The sequence below is a fragment of the Orycteropus afer genome, unplaced genomic scaffold (assembly GCF_000298275.1).
Source record: "Orycteropus afer afer isolate SDZICR_OR568_19922 unplaced genomic scaffold, OryAfe1.0 scaffold00035, whole genome shotgun sequence".
In the NCBI taxonomy this organism is placed as follows: Eukaryota; Metazoa; Chordata; class Mammalia; order Tubulidentata; family Orycteropodidae; genus Orycteropus; species Orycteropus afer.
This window is the reverse complement of record NW_006921622.1, coordinates 14,343,904-14,365,052: the sequence shown is the minus strand read 5'-3', so window position 1 is coordinate 14,365,052 and position 21,149 is coordinate 14,343,904. Positions and strand designations below refer to the sequence as shown.

At 35.7% G+C, this 21,149-nt stretch overlaps 1 protein-coding gene across 1 annotated transcript in view; it reads left to right on the top strand.

Moving 5' to 3' along the window:
• The window catches only part of ARHGAP21 (Rho GTPase activating protein 21), a 251,330-nt gene that overhangs the window by 207,332 nt on the left and 22,849 nt on the right, over positions 1 to 21,149 (top strand). The window contains exons 8-9 of the mRNA XM_042780337.1: positions 17,853 to 18,011; positions 18,154 to 18,256. Of these exons, the coding sequence (XP_042636271.1) occupies positions 17,853 to 18,011; positions 18,154 to 18,256 (262 nt within the window). The remainder of the gene's footprint in view (positions 1 to 17,852; positions 18,012 to 18,153; positions 18,257 to 21,149) is intronic.

The window sequence follows — 21,149 nt, the reverse complement described above, 5'->3', positions numbered from 1 at the left end:
ACCATGGACTGCTAAAAGAACTAACAGATCTGTCCTGGAGGAAGCGCACCTGAAATGTTCCTTGGAAGCGAGAATGGCCAGACTTCGTCTCACCTACTTGGGTCATGTTGTCAGAAGGGACCATTCCCTGAAGAAGGATGTCATGCTTAGTAGGGTGGAGGGTCAACAAAAGAGGGGAAGGCCTTCAACAAGATGGATTGACATGGTGGCTGCAATGATGGGCTTAAGTATAGCAGGGATCATGGAGCTGGCGTGGGATCGCGCAGTGTTTCATTCTGCTGTGAATAGGGTTGCTATGAATCAGAAGCGACTCAACGGCACCTAACAACAATAACTTGGGCAAAATATTGAATGATGCAGGAAGCATCAAAAGAAGGTGGAAGGAATACACAGAGTCACTGTACTGAGAAGAATTGGTCAATTATCAATTATTTCAGGCAGTAGCATATGATCAAGAACCAACAGTATTGAAGGAAAAAGTCCAAGCTGCACTGAAGAAATTGGCTGAAAAGAAGGCTCCAGGGATTGACAGAATATCCATTGAGATGTCTCAACAAATGGACTGGGGCACTGGAGGCAGTTACCCATTTATGCCAAGAAATTTGGAAAACCGCTGCCTGGCTAACTGACTGGAGAGATCAATATTTGTGACCATTCCAAAGAAAGATAATCCAACAGAATGTGGAAATTAACAAACAATACTAATATCACACACACGTAAAATTTTGCTGAAGATAATTCAGAAACGGTTGTGGCAGTATTGACAGGAAACTTCCAGAAATTCAAGCTGGGTTCAGAAGGGGACATGGAATGAGTGATATCATTGCTGTTGTCAGATGTGTCTTGGCTGAAAGCAAAGACTACCAGAAAGATGTTTGCCTGTGTTTTATTGACTATACACAGGCATTTGACTGTGTGGATCACAACATATTAAGCATAATATTGCAAAGAAGGAGAATTCCAGAACACCTAATAGTGCTCTTGAGGGACCTATACAATTCCAGAGGGCACCATTTATATTGCATGCATTGTGAGGAGTGCCCCCGGAGTTGTTCAATGCACTGGTCTTGCTTTGAGACCAAGAACTCTAATTTTATTTACTGTGGTACCTCATAGGTTTATGAAGAGAATTTTCTGTGATTTTACACTATCAGTTGCTTGTCCTTGAGTAATATTTTAGAGCTTTAATTTTCTAAAGAAACTTTTTAAGCCCTTGAGCTATTGGACTGTCAGTGGAGATTATCAGAATCAGGTTTTTTTGTTTTGTTTTGTTTTTAAGTTCCATATAACTTACATTTGTTACAAATATGAGGTATTTACATTATAAACATTGTGGGGAATCTCAACCTAAATTGTACTCATATTCATATCTGTACTCTGTTTTAAAGTTTTTTATTGTGATTTGAGTGAAAGTTTACAGAACAAATTCACTTTCCAGACAGCAGCTCACATACACTTTGTCTCATGACATTGACTGCAAATTCCCAGAATGTAACAGCTCCCTTCCCACTGCTTCCCCATAGTTGCATCTTCCCTGTGTCCTTCCCTGCCATGCACTCCTGCCCCCCTGAGCTGTCTCCCTTTGCATACACAGCCTTTTTATTCTCCTATGATTGATCTCTCCAAGGACATACCTGTACTCATAAGGCCAAGCTCAGAGAGTAGTATATTTTTGCTGTATAAGGGACCTTATACATCACACACACACACACACACACACACTTTAATTGTGATTTGGGTGAAAGTTTACAGAGCAAATTCATTTTCCATAGAGCAGTTTATACACATTTTGTTTCAGGACATTGACTGTAATTCCTGACAGTGTAACAGCTCTCTTCCCACTTCCTCCCTGTAGTTACCTCTTCCCTGTGTCCTTCCCTCCTATGCACTCTCACACCCAAGCTGTCTCCCTGTGTGAACACTGCCCTTCTGTTCTCCCACGATTAACCACTCCAAGGAATGTATCTACTTGATGTAAATGTTCACCCCATAAGCCTGTCTGTTGTTTGGATGGAAGCCATAGGAGTGAGTTCAGTTCCAGACCTGTGGTAGCTAGGGGCTATAGTCTCAGAGGTCTCACCAGGCTCTATCAGACCAATAAACCTGGTCTCCTTTTTATGATTTTGAGTTTTGTTCCACTATATCCAGGATCTCTTACACCAATCCACCTCCAAGAGGTTGACAGTGGTAGCCAGGCACTATCTAGTTCTTCTGGTCTCATGGTCTTATAGGCTGAGGATTACACGGTGTAGCAGTCCCTTGGACTAATTGTTTCCATGCATCTTTGGTTTTCTTCATTCTTCTTTGCTCTGGATGAGGAGATACCCATCATTGCATCTAGATGCCTGCAAGCTTTAAGACCCCAGTTGCTACTCACTAAAGTAGGATGTAGTACCCTGATATTTCAAAGAAAATAAGGACAAATGATTATTATATGATTTATTTATATATATATATATATATGTATATGTATATTACTGCTGGCAGCTATATTTCACAGACGTATGAGATCCTTTTCAGAACAGTGGGATCAAATTTTCTTCCTATTTAACAGTTGTTGTTATGTGCTATTGAGTCGTCTCCGACTCATAACAACCCCTCCTTGGGTTTCTGAGGCGCTATCTCTATAGAAGTAGATTGCCCAATCTTCCTTCTGAGTAGTGGCTGGTGGGTTTGAACTGACAACCTTCTGTTAAGCAGTAAAGTGCCTTAGGCACTACACCACCAGAGCTCCCTATTTAACTGTAGAATCAGATAATATTGGAGTAATTTTAAAATGTGCTGGTTTTATTATGTTAATATTTCTTAGTAGTTACTTCTGAAGTGCAGAAGTAAACTGTAGTGTCAATTTTGTTATTAAAGAGAGGACTTTGGCTAAAATAAAAACTATATAATTCTGTATATAATGATTTAGGAAAAAGATGAAAATAAACCATTTACTTATTAGGAAAAGTGCTCACTAATTAGTTCTGATCATTCTACTTCTTATTAGAGTTTCCTTCCTATTTCCCTAATGAATAGTATCTTTTGTTTTATGAATCATGGGCTTTTAAAAAGTCCCCTAGCATAGAAATGTTTTTGTAGTCCATTTATTTCAGATACGCCTCATAGAGTCAAACATATAACATATGCTTTCCTATAGTATATCACTTGTGCAGCCCTAAGGGAATAGGGTGGAATAAAGAACTGAGATGCTAATGCAGAAATTTTGACTGCATTTCTATATGTGGATGTTGTCCATATATGTCATAAAAGTTTCTGAGCCCTGAAGTAGAACAACACCATGCATCCCTAAATTTTTATTGCGTTTTCATGGCTTTTGTAAAATAGACTGTCTTACACATAATGTTTCAGGTAAAGACATTGAAAGGAATGTAGGTATTTATTTCATTCTTAGAGTACAACATCAACTGTTTCTTTTCCTTAACATACTTGACTTTTTACTGTAAAAAGCTTTTAGTACTTTAACTAAAAAGGCTATACTGTGACCTTGAAGTCTAAAAAATGTTTATTAGTCTGCTCTAGAGGCATATTGTTAAATATATAAGTACCTGATCAATAAAGGAACTTTCAACATTTCATTAACTTTAAGTTCCAAAATGTATTGAAAGCCTTTCATTGTTGGGTTTTAAATTGTTATCTGACCCTAGATGCTGCTCTTTTCATCTAGTTATTTAAAATACATATTTTAGAGAAAGCAGAGTAGATGCTAGCTTTGAAATGGAGTATAAGAGACAATTTGCAATGTCTCCCTAGGTATATCCAACAAGACTGATACCTTTAAATCTTAAGTGTTTTAAACCAGTTTTGAAGTTTAAAAGCATGTAAGATATGGCTAGATTACAGTGCCTGTACAGATGAATTGAGCTGTCTGAAATTTACCCAGAAGGAATGGGTGACTATCACCTTAGACCATCTCATCATCTCCCTTTGAGAGCTTTAGTTTCTAATGTCATTATGATGCCATAGGATGATGCAATGTGTATCCCAGTCCCTCTTTTACACTAACATGCTAAATCTTTCTACCAAGCAAATGATCTCTCTACAAGGAGAATAATTATACTCCAAGTTATCATTTTATAATCTTTTCTCATATATCACCTCTTCCCGAAAATATGATTCGGTTAATACTTTAACTAGAATTAGTTTATTAGAGATTTTCGCAACCACTATGTGAGGTTATTTTTAATATAATAACAAAAAATAAAAAATTGTGTAATACTTTATAACTTGTCAACTATTTTATGTGCCAGTCCTTATTTATAACCCAGTGAGGAATTTAGGGCAGGAATTAGTAACCCACATTATGAATAAGGAACATTAAGTAATTTGCTTAAGGCCTTTCAGCCAGTAACTGACAGAAGTAGTTGTCTGCTAGCTCCAAATCTCATGTTTTATACCCCAAAATGAACATAAAATTGAAATCTTGGTTTTTTATTCTTTTAGATCGTAGCCTGCAAAATAATTCTAAGTTTAATATTCACCATACTTAACTCAGAACCCCAAATATGGATTATCATCTTTTCACTAAATAAATATACATGTTCTAAGTTTGTTAATAAAACTGTTCACTAATTGAGCAATTTTAGATGCTTCTTTATCTTTCTTTTGGTAGTAGCATTAGCTTTTATCCTAAAGTATTTCAAATTTATCTGAATATACCTTATATAGCATTATGCTTATTTATTTAAGGAAATTATTATTTTAAAAAAAACTTGGCACTTATAAAAACTATGGAATTATTTCCCTAAAGTAGACTTCCTAGATTTTCAGCTAGTTCCTTTAATGTTGAAAGTAGATCCAATAGTTATTAGACTCTGTTGGATCTGTCAGTTTTAAAAATAGACCTAAATCTCTAAAGCCCCCTAGTAAATCCCCAGTTTGTAAAAACCTAAAACTGTTTTACATTTTTACATACACTAAACAGATAATTCTACTCCTTTAGTTGATTTATAATTGTAGGCTTCTTGGACTAGAATTGACCCTTCTGATAACCCAGTCCAAATTCTTTATTTAAAATAAAGACATCCATTTCTTTATTTCATAGGTAATGAATCTAATATTCCCAACAAATTAAATAGCTTTCACAAAGTCAAACAGGACGGGACCAAGTCTCTTAATGCTGCTCAGTCTTCCCTATTTCTAATAGCTTGCTGCTTTAATGTGTGATAGAATTTAAGATTAAAACTGGAGTCTAGAGGGCAAGGCCATTGCCCAAATGGTCCCAAAGAATAGAGGATTATTTTCAAGCCTTGAGAGCTAATTAATTTATTCTGCTGTGTTTTGGACTTGCTTGGTTCCTGTTATTATTGAAATGTCTATCTTGTGCCCATTGCACCATTACAGTTTGGAAGCAGATAACTTATACTGACAAATGAAGAAGAATTTTGCCCCATTTGTCAATATAAGTTATCTGCTTCCAAATTGTAATGGTGCAACAGGCACCTCCAGACTCAAGTATTGGTCATACCTTCTGGACATTGGGTGGAGGCCCCTGGGCTTTAGCTTTGCATTGCAGGTCCACTGATATGGCAGCTCTGCTCCCAGGCTTTGTGAGGCTCCAGTCTCCTAGCCTCCTAGTCCATCTGAGTGATGACCCCAACCCCTAGAACCTACAGATTGTTCTCTTGCCCCTGGGGCACAGAAGCTCCATCCCTCAGCTTTGGCCAGTGGCCCCATCCTCTTGACCTTTGTGCACTAAAGCCCCACATTTCAGAAATGAGTTGGTGGAGATCTGACTCTCTGAGACCTAGGAGACTGTGGGTCCACCCTTTGAAACTTATGCAGCCCTACTTCCCATGCTCCTTCCAACAGCTCAGCTGATTCCGAGCTGCTCCAGGGATGGCACTTTACATTCCTTGGAGGACAACAGATGTAGCTCCTTTAGCCTGTTTCTTTCCTGTACGATTCCAAGTGGCAGACAATGTTCTTTCCTTTCCTCCTGTCTCTTTCCCCTTCAGTCTAATCATATGGGTTTATGTTGTGATATTTGGTTAGATCCATCTGTCACAAGCTTAATCTCTTTAACAAAAGATTATGTAGTCATGTCTGTGGGGAAAATTCTAGAATACATATCCTGAGTTTGTGCAATAGAATTTTCCAAATCTTTAAGTTTTGTTTTATTTTGCACAGTTCATTTTTAAGTCTATCTCTTTGATCTCGCATTTTACTGTAATTGGCAAGGAGAAAGCATGTGACCTCTTTAAGATCTTGCTTAGAAATCTGCTCAGCCATATATCCAAGTTCATCACTTAAAAATTCTCCCTTCCACCAAACATTTTAACATAATTCAAACAAGTTCTTTGCCACTGTATAAAAGGCTTCACCATTCCTCCATTGTCCAGTCACTGTTCATCATTTACTTTTAAAGCTTCACCAGAAGTACATTTAATGTTCACATTTCTAGCAGCCTTCTCTTGATGGTGCCAAATGTATTTTCTAAGATAATAGTGACTTTTGCTATGGCTCTCCCCACTTCCTTCTTAACCCTAACCAGAACTGCCTTTAAAGTCTAAAATTCTACTAACGGTCTCTTCAAGGCAATCCAGGCTTTTACTGTTAGGCACCTTAAAACTCTTCCAGCATCAACCCATTACTCAATTCCACTCCATTCCTCTGATACCAAATTCTATCTTAGTTATCTAGTGCTAACGTAACAGAAATAACAATAAATAAAGTGGATGGCTTTAACCAACAAATATATTTTCTCACAGTTGAGGAGCCTGGAAGTCGAAATTCTGAGTGCAGGTCTAGGGGAAGACTTTCTCTCTGTGTCAGCTCTTGGAATAAGGTTCTTTCTTTCAGCTTCTCCTCCTGGGCAATCTTCATGTGACTTGTCATCTCTCTTCCCTTATCTCTGTTTACCTGCTTGGTTGTTTAATTTCTTTTATATCTCAAAAGAAATTGACTTAAGATACACTCCACTCTGATATTGTCCCATTAATGTGACAAAGACAACCTATTCTCAGATGACATTATTACCACAGTATTTGGTTAGAATTTATAACACGTATTTTCGGGGAACACAGTTAAATCCATAACAGCGTGCTATGGTGATATGTTCCATACTGCCTTGTAGATGAGCTGACTAGCTCCAGTATTGACCATGGTGTTGCACCTATTCCTGCTTCTGCTTTTATTCCATCATCTGCTTCTCAAATACCTACTATATGACTGCAGCTCTTCTTAGATTTACAACCATTCCTTTTAATTTAGCACCAACCACCATATAGTTATGGGATGTATGAATTAAATATTTATTCAAAATTCTTCACCTCTCCCTTTCTAACTTTTTTTTTAATCTATGTTATAGAAAGGTACAGAATTAAATATTTGGTTATTAAAATAACCAAGTCTCAAAATGACTTTCAAAAATATTGATTTCAATGCATGTTTATTGAACTGACCATTAAAGAACTTGTCTTAATTAAAAAATCAATCCAATTATCATGAGTTAAATTATTATTGTAAAAAATGGAGATTTTTGAGCTAGGTGATGGCACCCTTACCAGTTTTTATAGAAGTTAACAGAACTTAATGCTTCTGTGGTAATTAGTGAAAAATGTGTAGTGAACCTATAGAAGTCTGTCACTTGAAGATCAAAATTAAAAATACGTATTAATATCTTAGTAGCTCAATTATTAAAACATTCTTTCAAACCATGCTTTTTTATTTAACACAAAGTTTGTGTTATCATCTATTTTTATCAACTCCAAAACTTTCATGATGTTCAATATACCTTCTCCTCACTTATCGACTATGATCCAACATTTTGCATTTATGACAATAGTAAAAAAATCTATCTGACTATTATTGTACATTAATAACACACATTTGGCAGTAGTGAATACAAAGGTGCAAGGTGAGAGTAATGCTGGATGTAATGGTTAAGGTTAAGTGTTAACTTGACTGGGCCATGATTCTCAGTGGTGTGGCAGTTACATAATGATGTAACTTGGCAGTTATGTAATGATGTAGTCAGCGTCCATTTTGTGATCTGGTATGGTCATCTCCCGTTTTCTTAAAATGACCTGGCTTTTGGAACTTAACCATGTTGATACTGAGGAGAAGGCTTAATATTGATAGAATTAAGTAAAGTTTGCCGACGGAGCTTGATTTTTTTAGGATGACTGTTTAATTGGATTTAACTCCAGTTTTATTACAACAGCAATAACAACAACTGTGGTATAACCAAAGATAATTGAACACTATATAACTGCCTGTTCACCTACTTTGATTTAAAGTGAGAATATATCTCAGAAGGCAAATAAAAGATTTATTCCATTTGAATTTCTTTTTAAGACAAAGAGTACGTTAGCAATATTTTATCTTGTATTTCCTCAAAAGGAAAAAATATCAGATTTTTTTTAAACATTTTATTTGAAGTACAGGTTAACTTTTTGGGTCATTTGCAGTTCCATCTCACAGAAGTTGGAACATAAAGAGTTTGTTCAGTTTCCTTATTTTTAGTACAAAAGAAATATGAATATTGTTGCTATTTTGGAACTATATATATTATTTTACATTAGTCATCATTTTTTTCCAACTTGTACAAATTTACCACTTTCTTTACTATTCATGGTTTACTCCATCATTGGAATTAATGACTAAATGATATAGTGTTGTTGTTATTAGTGCCATCAAGTTGGTTCTGACTCATAGTGACCCTTTGTACAACAAATCAAAATGCTGCCTACATCTGCGTCATACAGTCGTTGCTGTGTTTGAGCCCATTGTTGCAGCCACTATGTCAATCCATCTTGTTCAGGGTCTTCCTCTTTTTCGTTGACCCTCTGCTTTACCAAGCATGGTGTTCTTCAGGGACTGGTCCCCCCTGATAACACGTGCAAAGTCTGTGAGACAGAGTCTCACCATCTTTGTTTCTAGGGAGCATTCTGGCCGTAGTTTTTCCAAGACAGATTTGTTTGTTCTTCTAGCAGTGCATGACATATTCATTATTCTTTGCCAGCACCATAATGCAAAGGCATCAACTCTTCTTCAGTCTTGCTTGTCCGTTGTCCGGCTTTTGCATGTATATGGTAAGATTGAAAACACCATGGCTTGAGTCAGGTATACTTTAGTCCTCAAAGTTACATCTTTGCTTTTTAACACTTCAAAGAAGTCTTTTGCAGCAGATTTCCCAACATAATATGTCATTTGATTTCTTGACTGCTGCTTCCATGGGTGTTGATTGTGGAGTTAAAATGCCTTAAATTATGAAACTGTATTTTGGGAGAGGGTATGGTTAACTCTTCCTAGCAGAAGTGAAATAAAATGCAGAAATATGACAAGGAACTGATTATTTTGCCACAGTGTATGCCAAAAAGTCTGATTTCACTGAGTTGTATAAAATTATTCTCAACTATAAATATAAAATATAAACTACATTAAGTACGTACTTTGTAGAGCAATTATGTCAACTATGAGCACAATTCCTCCTAACTAAGCTCATTTTACAAGGTCCCTTTCTTTGTCTTTGGACTAACCTACAGCCCTAGGTGTTGGGTTTTATGAGAAATGGTACATGCATGTTTGTCAAAGGGAGCTAGAAACACAGTGTATTTCTTTTGTATTAGAATTTTTTTGGTTGTAAATGATAGATACTTATTTCAAAATAATTTGTGCCAAAAAGAAATGTCAGTTCATAATTGGTAAGTTCAGGGGTTGACCTGGGTCCATGCATGGCTGATTCCAGATTCTCAAGTGATGACATCAGGATTGTGTCTCTTTTTCTTAGTTTTGCTTCCTTTATTCTCAGATACATTTACATGGTGAGAAAGATGGTCAATGGTGGCTCACAGTTTGCTGGTTTTTATAGGTCTTGTTCCTGAAGGAAGGAAAGAAATAGATTGTAATTTTCCCAGTGTCCATAGATAGAATCTGATGAAGATACTGTAACTGGGCCCTTACTCCTAGGTCAAGTCACTGTGAACTCAGAGAGATAAGGCCATGATTGACCAGGCCTGGATCATGTACCCATCCACGGGAAGGTGAGGCCTCCAACTGACAGTTCCACTGAACCTCAGAGATAGAGATAGGCAGCTAAACAGCATGTACTCTCTGTAGTCCTCTTTAGAATATGAAGATAAACAAATAGGGAAGAGCATCATGAGGTGAAAATATTTAATAGATAAAATATTAATAGATGAAAAACATTACCATCATTATTTTATCGTATTTATTTATTAGTAGTCAGGTACTCACAAGTTGTTCACATTTTTATTAGTCTGTCCTGTTTCTTCTGTAAGTTGTCTTTTCACATTCTTTGCTCTTTTTCTGTTGTGAATTTAGTGATTCTTATTTATAAGTTCTCTTTATTTATTAGAGCTTCCAGTTTTCTTTCATTCCTTATTTGAAAGATAAGGTGCTCTCATAGTACAGTGCCTAAAGCATCTGACTGCTAACCAGAAGGTTGGTGGTTCAAACTCACCAGCCACTCTACGGAAGCAAGACTGGGTGATCAACTTCTGTAAAAATTTACTGCCTCGGAGACCCAAAGGGGGTTGCTGTGAGTCGGAATTGACTCAGTGGCAGTGGGTTTGGTTTTATTTGAAAGATAACTTTATGACAGTTATAAAGTTTTACATATGCCTGCTGATTTAGTCCATGTCTACATTTTTCTTGATGTGTGAGATCTTTCTGATGGTTTTTTAGAATATTAATTGATAACAAGATAACAATAGTAAAAGTTTTTTATTCAAATATGAATAATCAGTTTAAACTTAATAGCTTGTAATATTCTCCATCAAGTAAAAATTCAAATTGAATTGTTGTTGTTGTTGTTGTTATATGCCATCAAAGTCGGACCAGGCTCATAGCGACCCCTCCTTGGGTTTATGAGGCAGTATCACTACAGAAGTAGATTGCCTAAATTAGTTATTTATGTACTTTTGGAAAACACTTACTTTTCCAAAGTTTAAAACAAAATTTTGAACATTTAGGCTTGTATATATTTTTTATAATTAAGAAAAAATAATCACATTGAATTTAAATACATAATCTATTCCCTCCTACCCATTTCTTTATTATAAAGTGCCATGGAACTTAGTGCCTAAGGCATTTGACTGCTAACCAGAAGTCTTGTGGTTCAAACCCACCAGCCACTCCTCGAAAGGAAGGTTGGGCAGTCTACTTCTGTAGTGAGACTGCCTCAGAAACCCAAGGAGGGGTCGCTATGAGTTGGATATGACTCTATGGCAGTGGGTTTGGTTAGGTTTGGTTATGGAACTTTTAGTGAACAAAGTAAATGAAGGCCTCATCTTAGTTCTCTAGTGCTGCTATAACAGATCCACTGAAAGTGGGTAGCTTCAACAAACAGAAATTTATTTTCTCCGAGTTTATGAGGCTTGAAGTTCCAGTTTACAGCACTAGCTCTGGGGGAAGGTTTTCTGTCTCTTTTAGTTCTGGATGAAAGTCCTTGTCTCTTTTAGGTTCTGCTCCTGTGGCTTAGCATCTCTTTCTCCCCATCTCTCCTCATTCATTTTCTTGTTTAATCTCTTTTATATTTCAAAAGAAATTGACTCAAGACACACCCTACTCTAATCCTGACTCAATGTAACAATGAAAACCATTCCCAAATAGGATTATAACCATAGACATAGAGATAAAGATTTATAACACATATTTTTTGGGGACACATTTCAATCTATACCAAAATCAAAACCAAACTCACTGCCACCAAGTCAATTCCAACTCATAGCAACCTGCACTGGGTTTCTGAGACTGTAAGTCTTTGTGGAAGTAGATGGCCCTATCTTCCTTCCATAGAGTTGCTGATGGGTTTTAACCACTGACACTCTGGTTTACAGCCAAATGTGTTATCCACTATGCCACCAGAGCTCCTTGAATTCAATTTATAACATGCTTCAGTTCTTAAGTTAATTTTTAGGTTATATCATTCCATTTACCATGAATGATTGTCAGTATTACATCCTTCTTGTTGTTGTTGTTGTTATGTGCTGTCGAGTCGGACCTGACTCATAGCGACACTTCCTTGGGTTTCCAAGGTGGTATCACTATGGAAGTAGATTGCCCAACCTTCCTTCTGAGGAGTGACTAGTGAGTTTGAACCGCCAGCCTTCTGGTTAGCAGTCAGGTGCCTTAGGGACTACACTACCAGAGCTCCTTAGAGTTCATAAATATGTGTTTTGCATGCATTTAATGTTTTAATGTAATCTGTGACATACTTAAAGATCAATTATTTTGACAGAATATTTAAGTTTATTATAAATCTCAAAATTGACTGAATATCTGACACAACAATGATTTTGAACATTTGTTTATGAGAATGAAAATTTTTTGTGCTTTGCTTTCTCTTTGGCCAACTAAATGTTTGTTTTCTTATATTGGAAAATAAGAGACACCTGAATCAGTTTTGCTTGTTGATAATCTGCACATTGGTAATAATGAAAGTCTATGTAAAAATTAGAGTTGATTTTTTTCCCCCATTCTGATTAATCATTACAGCAAAAACAGTGTTTTTAAACCAATAGAACAGTTTTCATATTTGCACTGGGAATATAGAATTGGATTCATTAGTATAATCCAAAAAATATAGGGTAATGTAATTGTGTGCATTTTTAAAGTATGTTTACTTTCTCCTTTTCTCTCTTTAATGTATTAGTAAAATGTATTTGTTGTAAAGGGTGCAAAAAATACTGCAATGTTTAAGCACAATGTTAAAGCCTCTCCTCACATGCCTCCTCCATCCATTTCTTCTCCCTAGAACAAATGGTGGTATATATCTTTCCACCTTATTTTGCAAACATACACTTGAGAGAGATTATATAAATCCAATGTTTTGCAATTTTCCTCCAAGATGTAATAAGTTAAAAGAGATTGAATGAATACCACAGGAAGTCTGTTGTTGTTAATCTTGTTGCATTCCAACTTACGCGCCACCCCATTTGTGCTAAGTAAATATAGGATTTTGAAGACTGACTTTTCAAAAGCTGATGACCAGGCCTGTGTTGTGAGGAGCCTCTGGGGTGGATTTGAGCCACCAACCTTTTGGCTTATAGTCAGGTACTTAACCGCTTGCATTGCCCAGGAAACTCCAGGAAATCTAGGGCTATTCAAAAAATTGCCTTTGAAATTTGTTTAGTGCTTAATCTATGCACATTTAAAATTTTATTCCGTGATATTTTATAAATAAATAAATATAAAAATATCTTAAATTACTTAGCAAAGCATAACATTGACTCTTCTGAAAGACTTGTCCCTTGGCATCTCGTAGTCACCCTATGACACATGGAGTAACCATATATCTCCAGAGGTTTAGCTTTTAGAAACAATATCTTAAAGAAATAATCCAAGAAGCTGAGCAAAAAATCCAAGAAGCTGAACTATATGAAAAAGATGTGGCATCAGGGTTGGAGGAAGAATCATTAACAACTTGCAGTACACTGAGGACATAACTTTGCTTGCTGAAAGTGAGGATGACTTGAAGCAATTATGGACTAAGATTGAAGACTGCAGTCTGCAGTATGGATTGCACCTCAATATAAAGAAAACAGATCCTCACAACTGGACCAATAAGCAGCATCATGATAAATGGAGAAAAGATTGAAGTTGTCAAAAATCTAAAAAATAGATTTGATGCATTGAACACCAATGACCAAAAACCAGAGGAATTGTGGAATAACATCGAGAACATCATCCATGAAGAAAGCAAAAGGTCATTAGAAAGACAGGAAAGGAAGAAGAGACCAAAATGGATGTCAGAAGAGACTCTGAAACTTCCCCTTGAACAGAGAGTAGCTAAAGCAAATGGAAAAAAATGACAAAATAAAAGAGCTGCACAGAAGATTTCAAAGAGCAGCTCAAGAAGACAAAGGCAGTTATTATAATGAGATGTTCAAAGACCTGGAGTTAGAAACCAAAGGGGAAGAATATGCTCAGCATTTCTCAAGATGAAAGAACTGAAGAAAAAAATTAAGCCTCAACTTGCAATATTGAAAGATTCTCTGGGCAATATATTGAATGACGCAGGGAACATCGAAAGAAAATGGAAGGAATACAGAGTCACTGTACCAAAAAGAATTAGTCAATGTTCATCCATTTCAGGAGGTGGCATATGATCAAGAACTGATGGCATTAAAGGAAGAAGTAGAAGCTGCACTGAAGGAAGTGGTGAGAAATAAGTCTCCAGGAACTGATGGGATATCCATTGAGATGTTCCAACAAATGGATGCCACGCTGGAGCCTCTCAGTCAGCTATGCCAGGAGATTTGGAGGACAGCTACCTGGCGAACTGACTGGAAGAGATCCATATTTGTACCCATCCCAAAGAAAGGTGATACCACAGAATGTGGAAATAATCAAACAATACCATTAATATTGCATGCAAGTAAAATCTTATGAAAGATAATTCAAAACGGTTGTAGCAGTATATTGACAGAGGACTTTTGGAAATATAAGCTGGATTCAGAAGAGGACATGGAACAAGGGATATCATTCCTGATGTCAGATGGATCTTGGCTCAAAGCAAAGAATACCAGAAAGATTTTACTTGTATTTTATTGACTGTGCAAAAGCATTTTATTATGTGGATCATAACAAATTGTGAATAACATTGAAAGGAATGGGAATTTCAGAACACTTAGTTGTACTCATGAGGAACCTGTACATAGACCAGGAGCCTGTCGTTCGAACAGAATAGTGGGATACCACATGGTTTAAAATCAAGAAGGGAGTGTGTCAGGTTGTATCTTTTCACCGTATTTACTCAATCTGTATGCTGAGCAAATAATCCAAGAAGCTGGACTATATGAAGAAGAATGTGCCATCAAGATTGGAGGAAGACTCTTTAACAATCTGCAATACACTGGTGACACAACTTTGCTTGCTGAAAGTAAAGATGACTTGAAACACTTACTGATGAAGATTAGAGACTATAGTCTGCAGTATGGATTACACCTCAATATAAAGAAAACAAAAATCCTCACAACTGGACCAATAAGCAGCATCATGATAAATGGAGAAGAGATTGAAGTTGTCAAAGACTTCATATTGGTTCTACAATCAACACCAATGGAAGCAGCAGTCAGGATATCAGATGATGTATAGCACTGGGCAAATTGGCTACAAAAGACCTCTTTAAAGTGCTGAAGAGCAAAGATGTCTTCTTGAGGACTGATGTGCACCTGACACAAGCCATGGTAGTTTCATTCGCCTCATATGCATGTGAGAGCTGGACAATGAATAAGGAAGACCAAAGAAGAGTCATTGCTTTTGAGTTGTGGTGCTGGCGAAGAATACTGAAAGTACCATGGACTGCTAAAAGAACTAACAAATATGTCCTGGAGGAAGTGCAGCCAGAATGCTCCTTGGAAGCAAGAATGGCCAGACTTCATCTCATCTACTTTGGTCATGTTGTAAGAAGAGACCATTCTTTGGAGAAGGATATCATGCTTGGTAAAGTGGAAGGTCAATGAAAGAGGGGAAGACACTCAACAAGATGGATTGTCACAGTGGCTACAACAATGGGCTCAAGGTATAGCAGGGATCGTGGAGCTGGCACAGGACCGGACAGTGTTTCTTTTTGCTGTACATAGGGTCACTCTGAGTTGAAGATGACTTGATGGCACCTAACAGCAACAACATCTTAAAGAAGCATTATTTCTTATTTTTTAAACCACCATGTTTTTTTTCATGGATTTGTGTGATAGATCTCATCTAAACCATTTCAGTGAATGTTTTCACTACAGAAATCTTTTTAAGCTATCAATACTACTAATGATGCCAGGTAATTTGTAGAGAATACAGTATTTCCTCATTTGTATCAGTATTCATGAATCCATAATAGAATTTTGGATCACCAGACTCTGTAAAACTTACTTACTTTATATATATATATTTATTATTCAAAGAACATTTGTTAAGTATGTTGCAATTTAATGATAATTTTAGAGAACAGCACAATATTTAGTAAAATTAAATTTTTATCCTTTTTGAATTAATTTAAAAGCCTCTGTTGTCTTCTTGCTTTTGCAAAAAGGATTATTGCATTCTCACTGACATACAGTATCAAATTTATTATATACTTAGTAAAATTCATTGGGAGAAACAGAAACTTACAGAGTGTTTCCTGATGCTGAAATGTAAAGAGCTGTTTTAAAAAAAATTAAAAATACAAGAAATAAACATAAGATAGGATTTACTGATTTTAGCCAAAATCAAATTGTTTAATTTTATAAGATGATTAGGTTTCTTGATGAAAATGTTGATCATTCAATTGATGGAACAGTCTTAGAATTTAGTCTCAATTACATAGTTTGAACTTTTAAATCAAAGAATCAAAACCCCGTTTCATCATTATAGTATTTTCTCTAGAGGGCTACGTTATGGCTTCTGAGTTTATAATTTTAAGGATTATAGTTCTGGCCTGCTAACCAGAAGGTTGACAGTTCAAACCTACTGGCCACCATGGAAGGAAGACTGGGCAATCTACTTCTGTAAAGACTTATTGCCTCAGAAACCCGAAGTGGGTCACTATGAGTCTGAATTGACTTGATTGCAGTGAGTTTGATTTTATTTTTATAGTTCTAGCTTCCTACATAAATTACACCCTTTCACCTATGATATTAGAATGTAAACTACTGATGTTTTAGCAAGAGTAAGAATTTTGAACAAAGCTATTGTTCTCCAATTTGAAAAACAAATGCAGTCATTATAAAGCAGGACCTCTGGTGTCAGATCTGAGTTGAAATTCTGCCCCTGTGGCTTTATAACTGTAAAATTACTTTGTCTGTGTTTTGGTTTCCTCATATATAAGATAGTACTTGCTTCATATGATTTCATATGAAATAATACGTAAAATATTTAGAGTGGTATTAGTACCTAGAATGTATTATTGACATGTTAGCTAATGTTATTACACATGCATGCGCATTCGCATATGTATCCCTGCCTTTGGCAGATAATAACAGCTTTTGAGAAGCTTAGAGTTCATAGACCTAAAATATTTACCTTCTCTCTAAGGGAAGGACATCTGCTTAAAGGGGCAAGCGGAGATTGCTCCTGGTGAAGGCCTATGCTGGGAAACTGAATACTTGTTTCTGATTTGCACAAAATGCCAGATAGACTAACAGTGACTCTGATAATATATAACTTCTTCTAAACAATTTATAGACTGTACTTTCTTCTTTTTTCTATCAAAATTGAAGATATCTTTGTGTGGTGGGGAGACAAGTAGGATTAAGGTTTTAGGAATTGGTACTCTGAAAAATAAACTTCCGCCAAATCACCTTGCTTTAAAAAAAAAAAAAATTAAAAAGCCCTTTGCCATCTAGTCCATTCTGTGTCATACCAACCCTGTTGGGAGGAGTAGAACTGCCTCATAGGATTTCCAAGGCTGTAAATCTTTACAGAAGCAGACTACTGCATCTTTCTCCTGCGGAGCAGCTGGTGGGTTTGAACCACCAACCTTTTGGTTAATAGAATACTTTAGCTACTGCACTGCTAGAGCCCCTCAGTCACCTTGCTTAGCTTTCTGAAATGATGATCTGTAAATCCTTTTAAATTTTGAAAAGTAATACTTTCAGGGTGGTATATGATTATTGTTCTGGTTTTATAGGTTTGGTTCTGAACCTATATACATTTTGGTACTTTATCAGTTAGTGAAGAAATCAATTGGTTGGTAAAAGAAGCAACTCGTTTAATTCCTTATATCATATTCTCAGAATTATTAGCATTAATAGAATAATAACTGTATATGTAGATTTTTAACAGACCAAATATGTCATTTATTGGTACTATAGTGGTACTTTACCTGGTTCCTTTAATAATGATTATTGATTATTTTATTATTGTCATTTAATATTCCAATATTTATTTTTAATTTCATCGTATAGATGAACCAACTAGTCCTAGCATTGATCATGATATTGCACATATCCCTGCTTCTGCTGTCATCTCAGCCTCTACCTCTCAAGTACCTTCTATAGCAACAGTTCCTCCCAGCCTCACAACTTCAGCTCCTTTAATTCGACGTCAACTCTCACATGATCATGGTATGTTTAAATGAATGATAGTGGAGACTGTATTTCATTCTCAGTATTCCATTTAGAGTAGAGTGACTTACTATAATCTTTTCATTTTTAAAAGAGTCTGGAGACCACTTGTAAATGTCTAAATACTGAGTTTTAATTGCAGAATCTGTTGGACCTCCCAGCCTGGATGGCCAGCCCAGCTCAAAAACAGAAAGATCAAAATCATATGATGAGGGATTAGATGATTACAGAGAAGATGCAAAATTGTAAGTTCTGTGCATGCTATTTTAAATACTTGTATATGGGTGTTCAACATGACTTAGACATCTGAATATCATTTTAATTATATCTTTTATATTTTTTAACATTATGAAGAAATCCAAATGAAATCCAGTAGAAATCCAAATAAAATCAGTTGTTACATAGTAACATGTTGTTGAATTTACAAAATAATAATTAGTTTTTAAAAATCACTGATACACAAACACTATATAAAACATTGTTGTTGTTGTTTTTATGTGCCGTCGAGTCGGCCCCGACTCATAGCGACCCCTCCTTGGGTTTCCAAGGCAGTATCACTACGGAAGTAGGATTGCCCAACCTTCCTTCCGAGGAGTGACTGGTGGGTTTGAACCGCCAGCCTTCTGGTTAGCAGTCAAGTGCTTTAGCCACTATGCTACCAGAGCTCCTATATAAAACATACACATATTAAATATAAAAAATAACACATATTATATCCTTCCTTAGACCTGTCACCACACAGTGTTAACTCTCAGGCATTACTGTGTTACTGTTTTCTTCGCCACACAGTGTTACTCTCAGGCATTACTGTGTTACTGTTTTATTTTGCATAATTACAAGAGATAGTCCATTCATAAAGTCACATCCATAAACTACATATACATATATATGTGTGTGTGTGTGTGTGTGTGTGTGTATACATAATTTTTATAAACAAATGATAGATATTACACCCTTTTTTATTTTGCTTTTTTTACTTAAAGTCCTATCTTGGAGAGTATTCAGGCCATATATTTCTGCCTCATTCTTTTTCATGATTGTTTAATTTCCCATTGAGTAGTGGTACCATGATAAGCTTAACATGCTATTAATAGACATTTAGACTGATTATGTCATGGTACCACAGACAATAGTTACTATATTTACTATTTAACTATAAGTTATTTAGCACATGTGTAAGCATAGTTGAAAATAGGATTGTTATATCAATCAGTATGTATTTTTAATTTTAATATCCATTATCTGTTACTTTCCATAAAGAGTACGTCAATCTTGGAATTATTAAAATGATTTAAAATTTTTCTGGCCAAATTAGGAATATTTTATGGCCTCTGGATTTAGAGTCATACTGAAAAAGCTACTCCAGAATTATAATAAAATTCTTCCATGTTTATTTCTCCAATTTCATGTTTTTATTTTCTTTTTAGTATATTTATAACTTTGGTTCATCGGGACCTCATTTTATTCTAATGATTAAATGAAGAGCTAACTCTATATTTTCCAGTGTCTCTCAGTTGTACAAAATGCATTGATTGAATAAGTTAGTCTTCCCAGTGATATTTATCAGCTTTATATTATACTAAATTCTTTTATGTATTTAGTCCTGTTTTTGGACTCTGTTCTGTTCATTTTATCTATATATCTATTCATATACTAAATTTATTAATAATAGTGATTTTTATGTTTTTATTATCTGAGAGTACCTTTTCCTTTTACTACTTTTTGTTTTTCATAATTCTCCTCACTATTTTTCTTTATGTTCCTATTTGGACTTTATTGGTTTACTAGTTTCTTAAATTTTTATGGATACTTCTTTTGACACATTGTGTACTTTACAGATTAGTTTAGGGAATATTGACATCTTATGATATGGAATTGAACCTTTCTCTCAGAGAACAACTTTTTTTTTTTTTTATTATAACATCTTGGTATAGGACCCCTGCTGGTTCCAGTTGATTATTACTTATATCCGAATGAAACTAGTTCTTCCTGGACCAGCTATTTGGTGGAAGTTTGTTGTGAGGGGCAGCCAGGGCACTGTTGAAGGTTAGCAGGGATTTTTCTAATGATACAGGATTTGTGAGCTATTTTAGTCTTTCCTTCCTTAGCCTTTACTTCTCCCTCACTAAAAGATATCTGCACCTGCAGTACTGCCACATTTCAGAGACTGCCTTACCCTATACCAACTACACACTGCTTCCTGCAAAGATGGCAGGTCTGTATGTTTCCTCATTCATTCTCACCTCCCCTGATACTGCATGGTGACAAATGAGGTTCCTGTCACCAGCTCTAATACCCTCTTTCCCATTGCTTCAAACAAGGAAGGGTTGGTTTTTAGTTCTCAGATAATAGTGGGCTGGAATTTGAGGTTTGTAACCAATGATTTCCAGTTTTTCCTTTACTGCATTTAGCTACCTTTCTAATATATTGTAGTTCAGAATTACGGGTGTTCCCTGATATTATTGACAATTGAGTTTGCATATTTGTTTCTTATTACATTATGGTTTTGGGGTGCTCTAAGAGAAGGAGAGGACAAAGCCATCTTCAGTTACATCTTAAAAGTTTCAGTTCCTTAAGTGAAGTTAGAATTTTAAAAAGAAAAAAAATCTCCTCTAATAAATGTTAGATTATTTTTAATAGTGTTTTTAATGTGAACCCACCTTCTGAAGGCCTATAAGCCTTCTCATTGGCAACAGTTGCTATTTTCCTTACTGAAAACAATCAGAATATGGTTGGAGAGGAGAGTGATAGGCTGACTGTCTGACAGTGCTCTTCAGGCTGTGTTTACAATTCATTGTTCAGAACCTGGATGCGTATAGGTGTGCCATTCTCTCTGTATCTGTTGATGGCAACAACTTGTCACTCATAATTAACATTGTGGGAATCCTTAACAGAGCATTGTAACCATGGTTAACTAATAATATAAAGTCCAATGTTTAGCCTAATCCCACAATTAAAGCAAAAAGTTCTTATTTCTCAAATCACCTTAGGATAGCTTCATTGATTCAGAAATTTAAATAGTTATAAAATTGGTGGTTTTCCCTCACTTACCTTGAACAATGAACATTTAACAAAATAATGATGATTAATGAAAGGTTAGTTTTAACATTCAAATATCCTTACATCTTTAAAGTATTT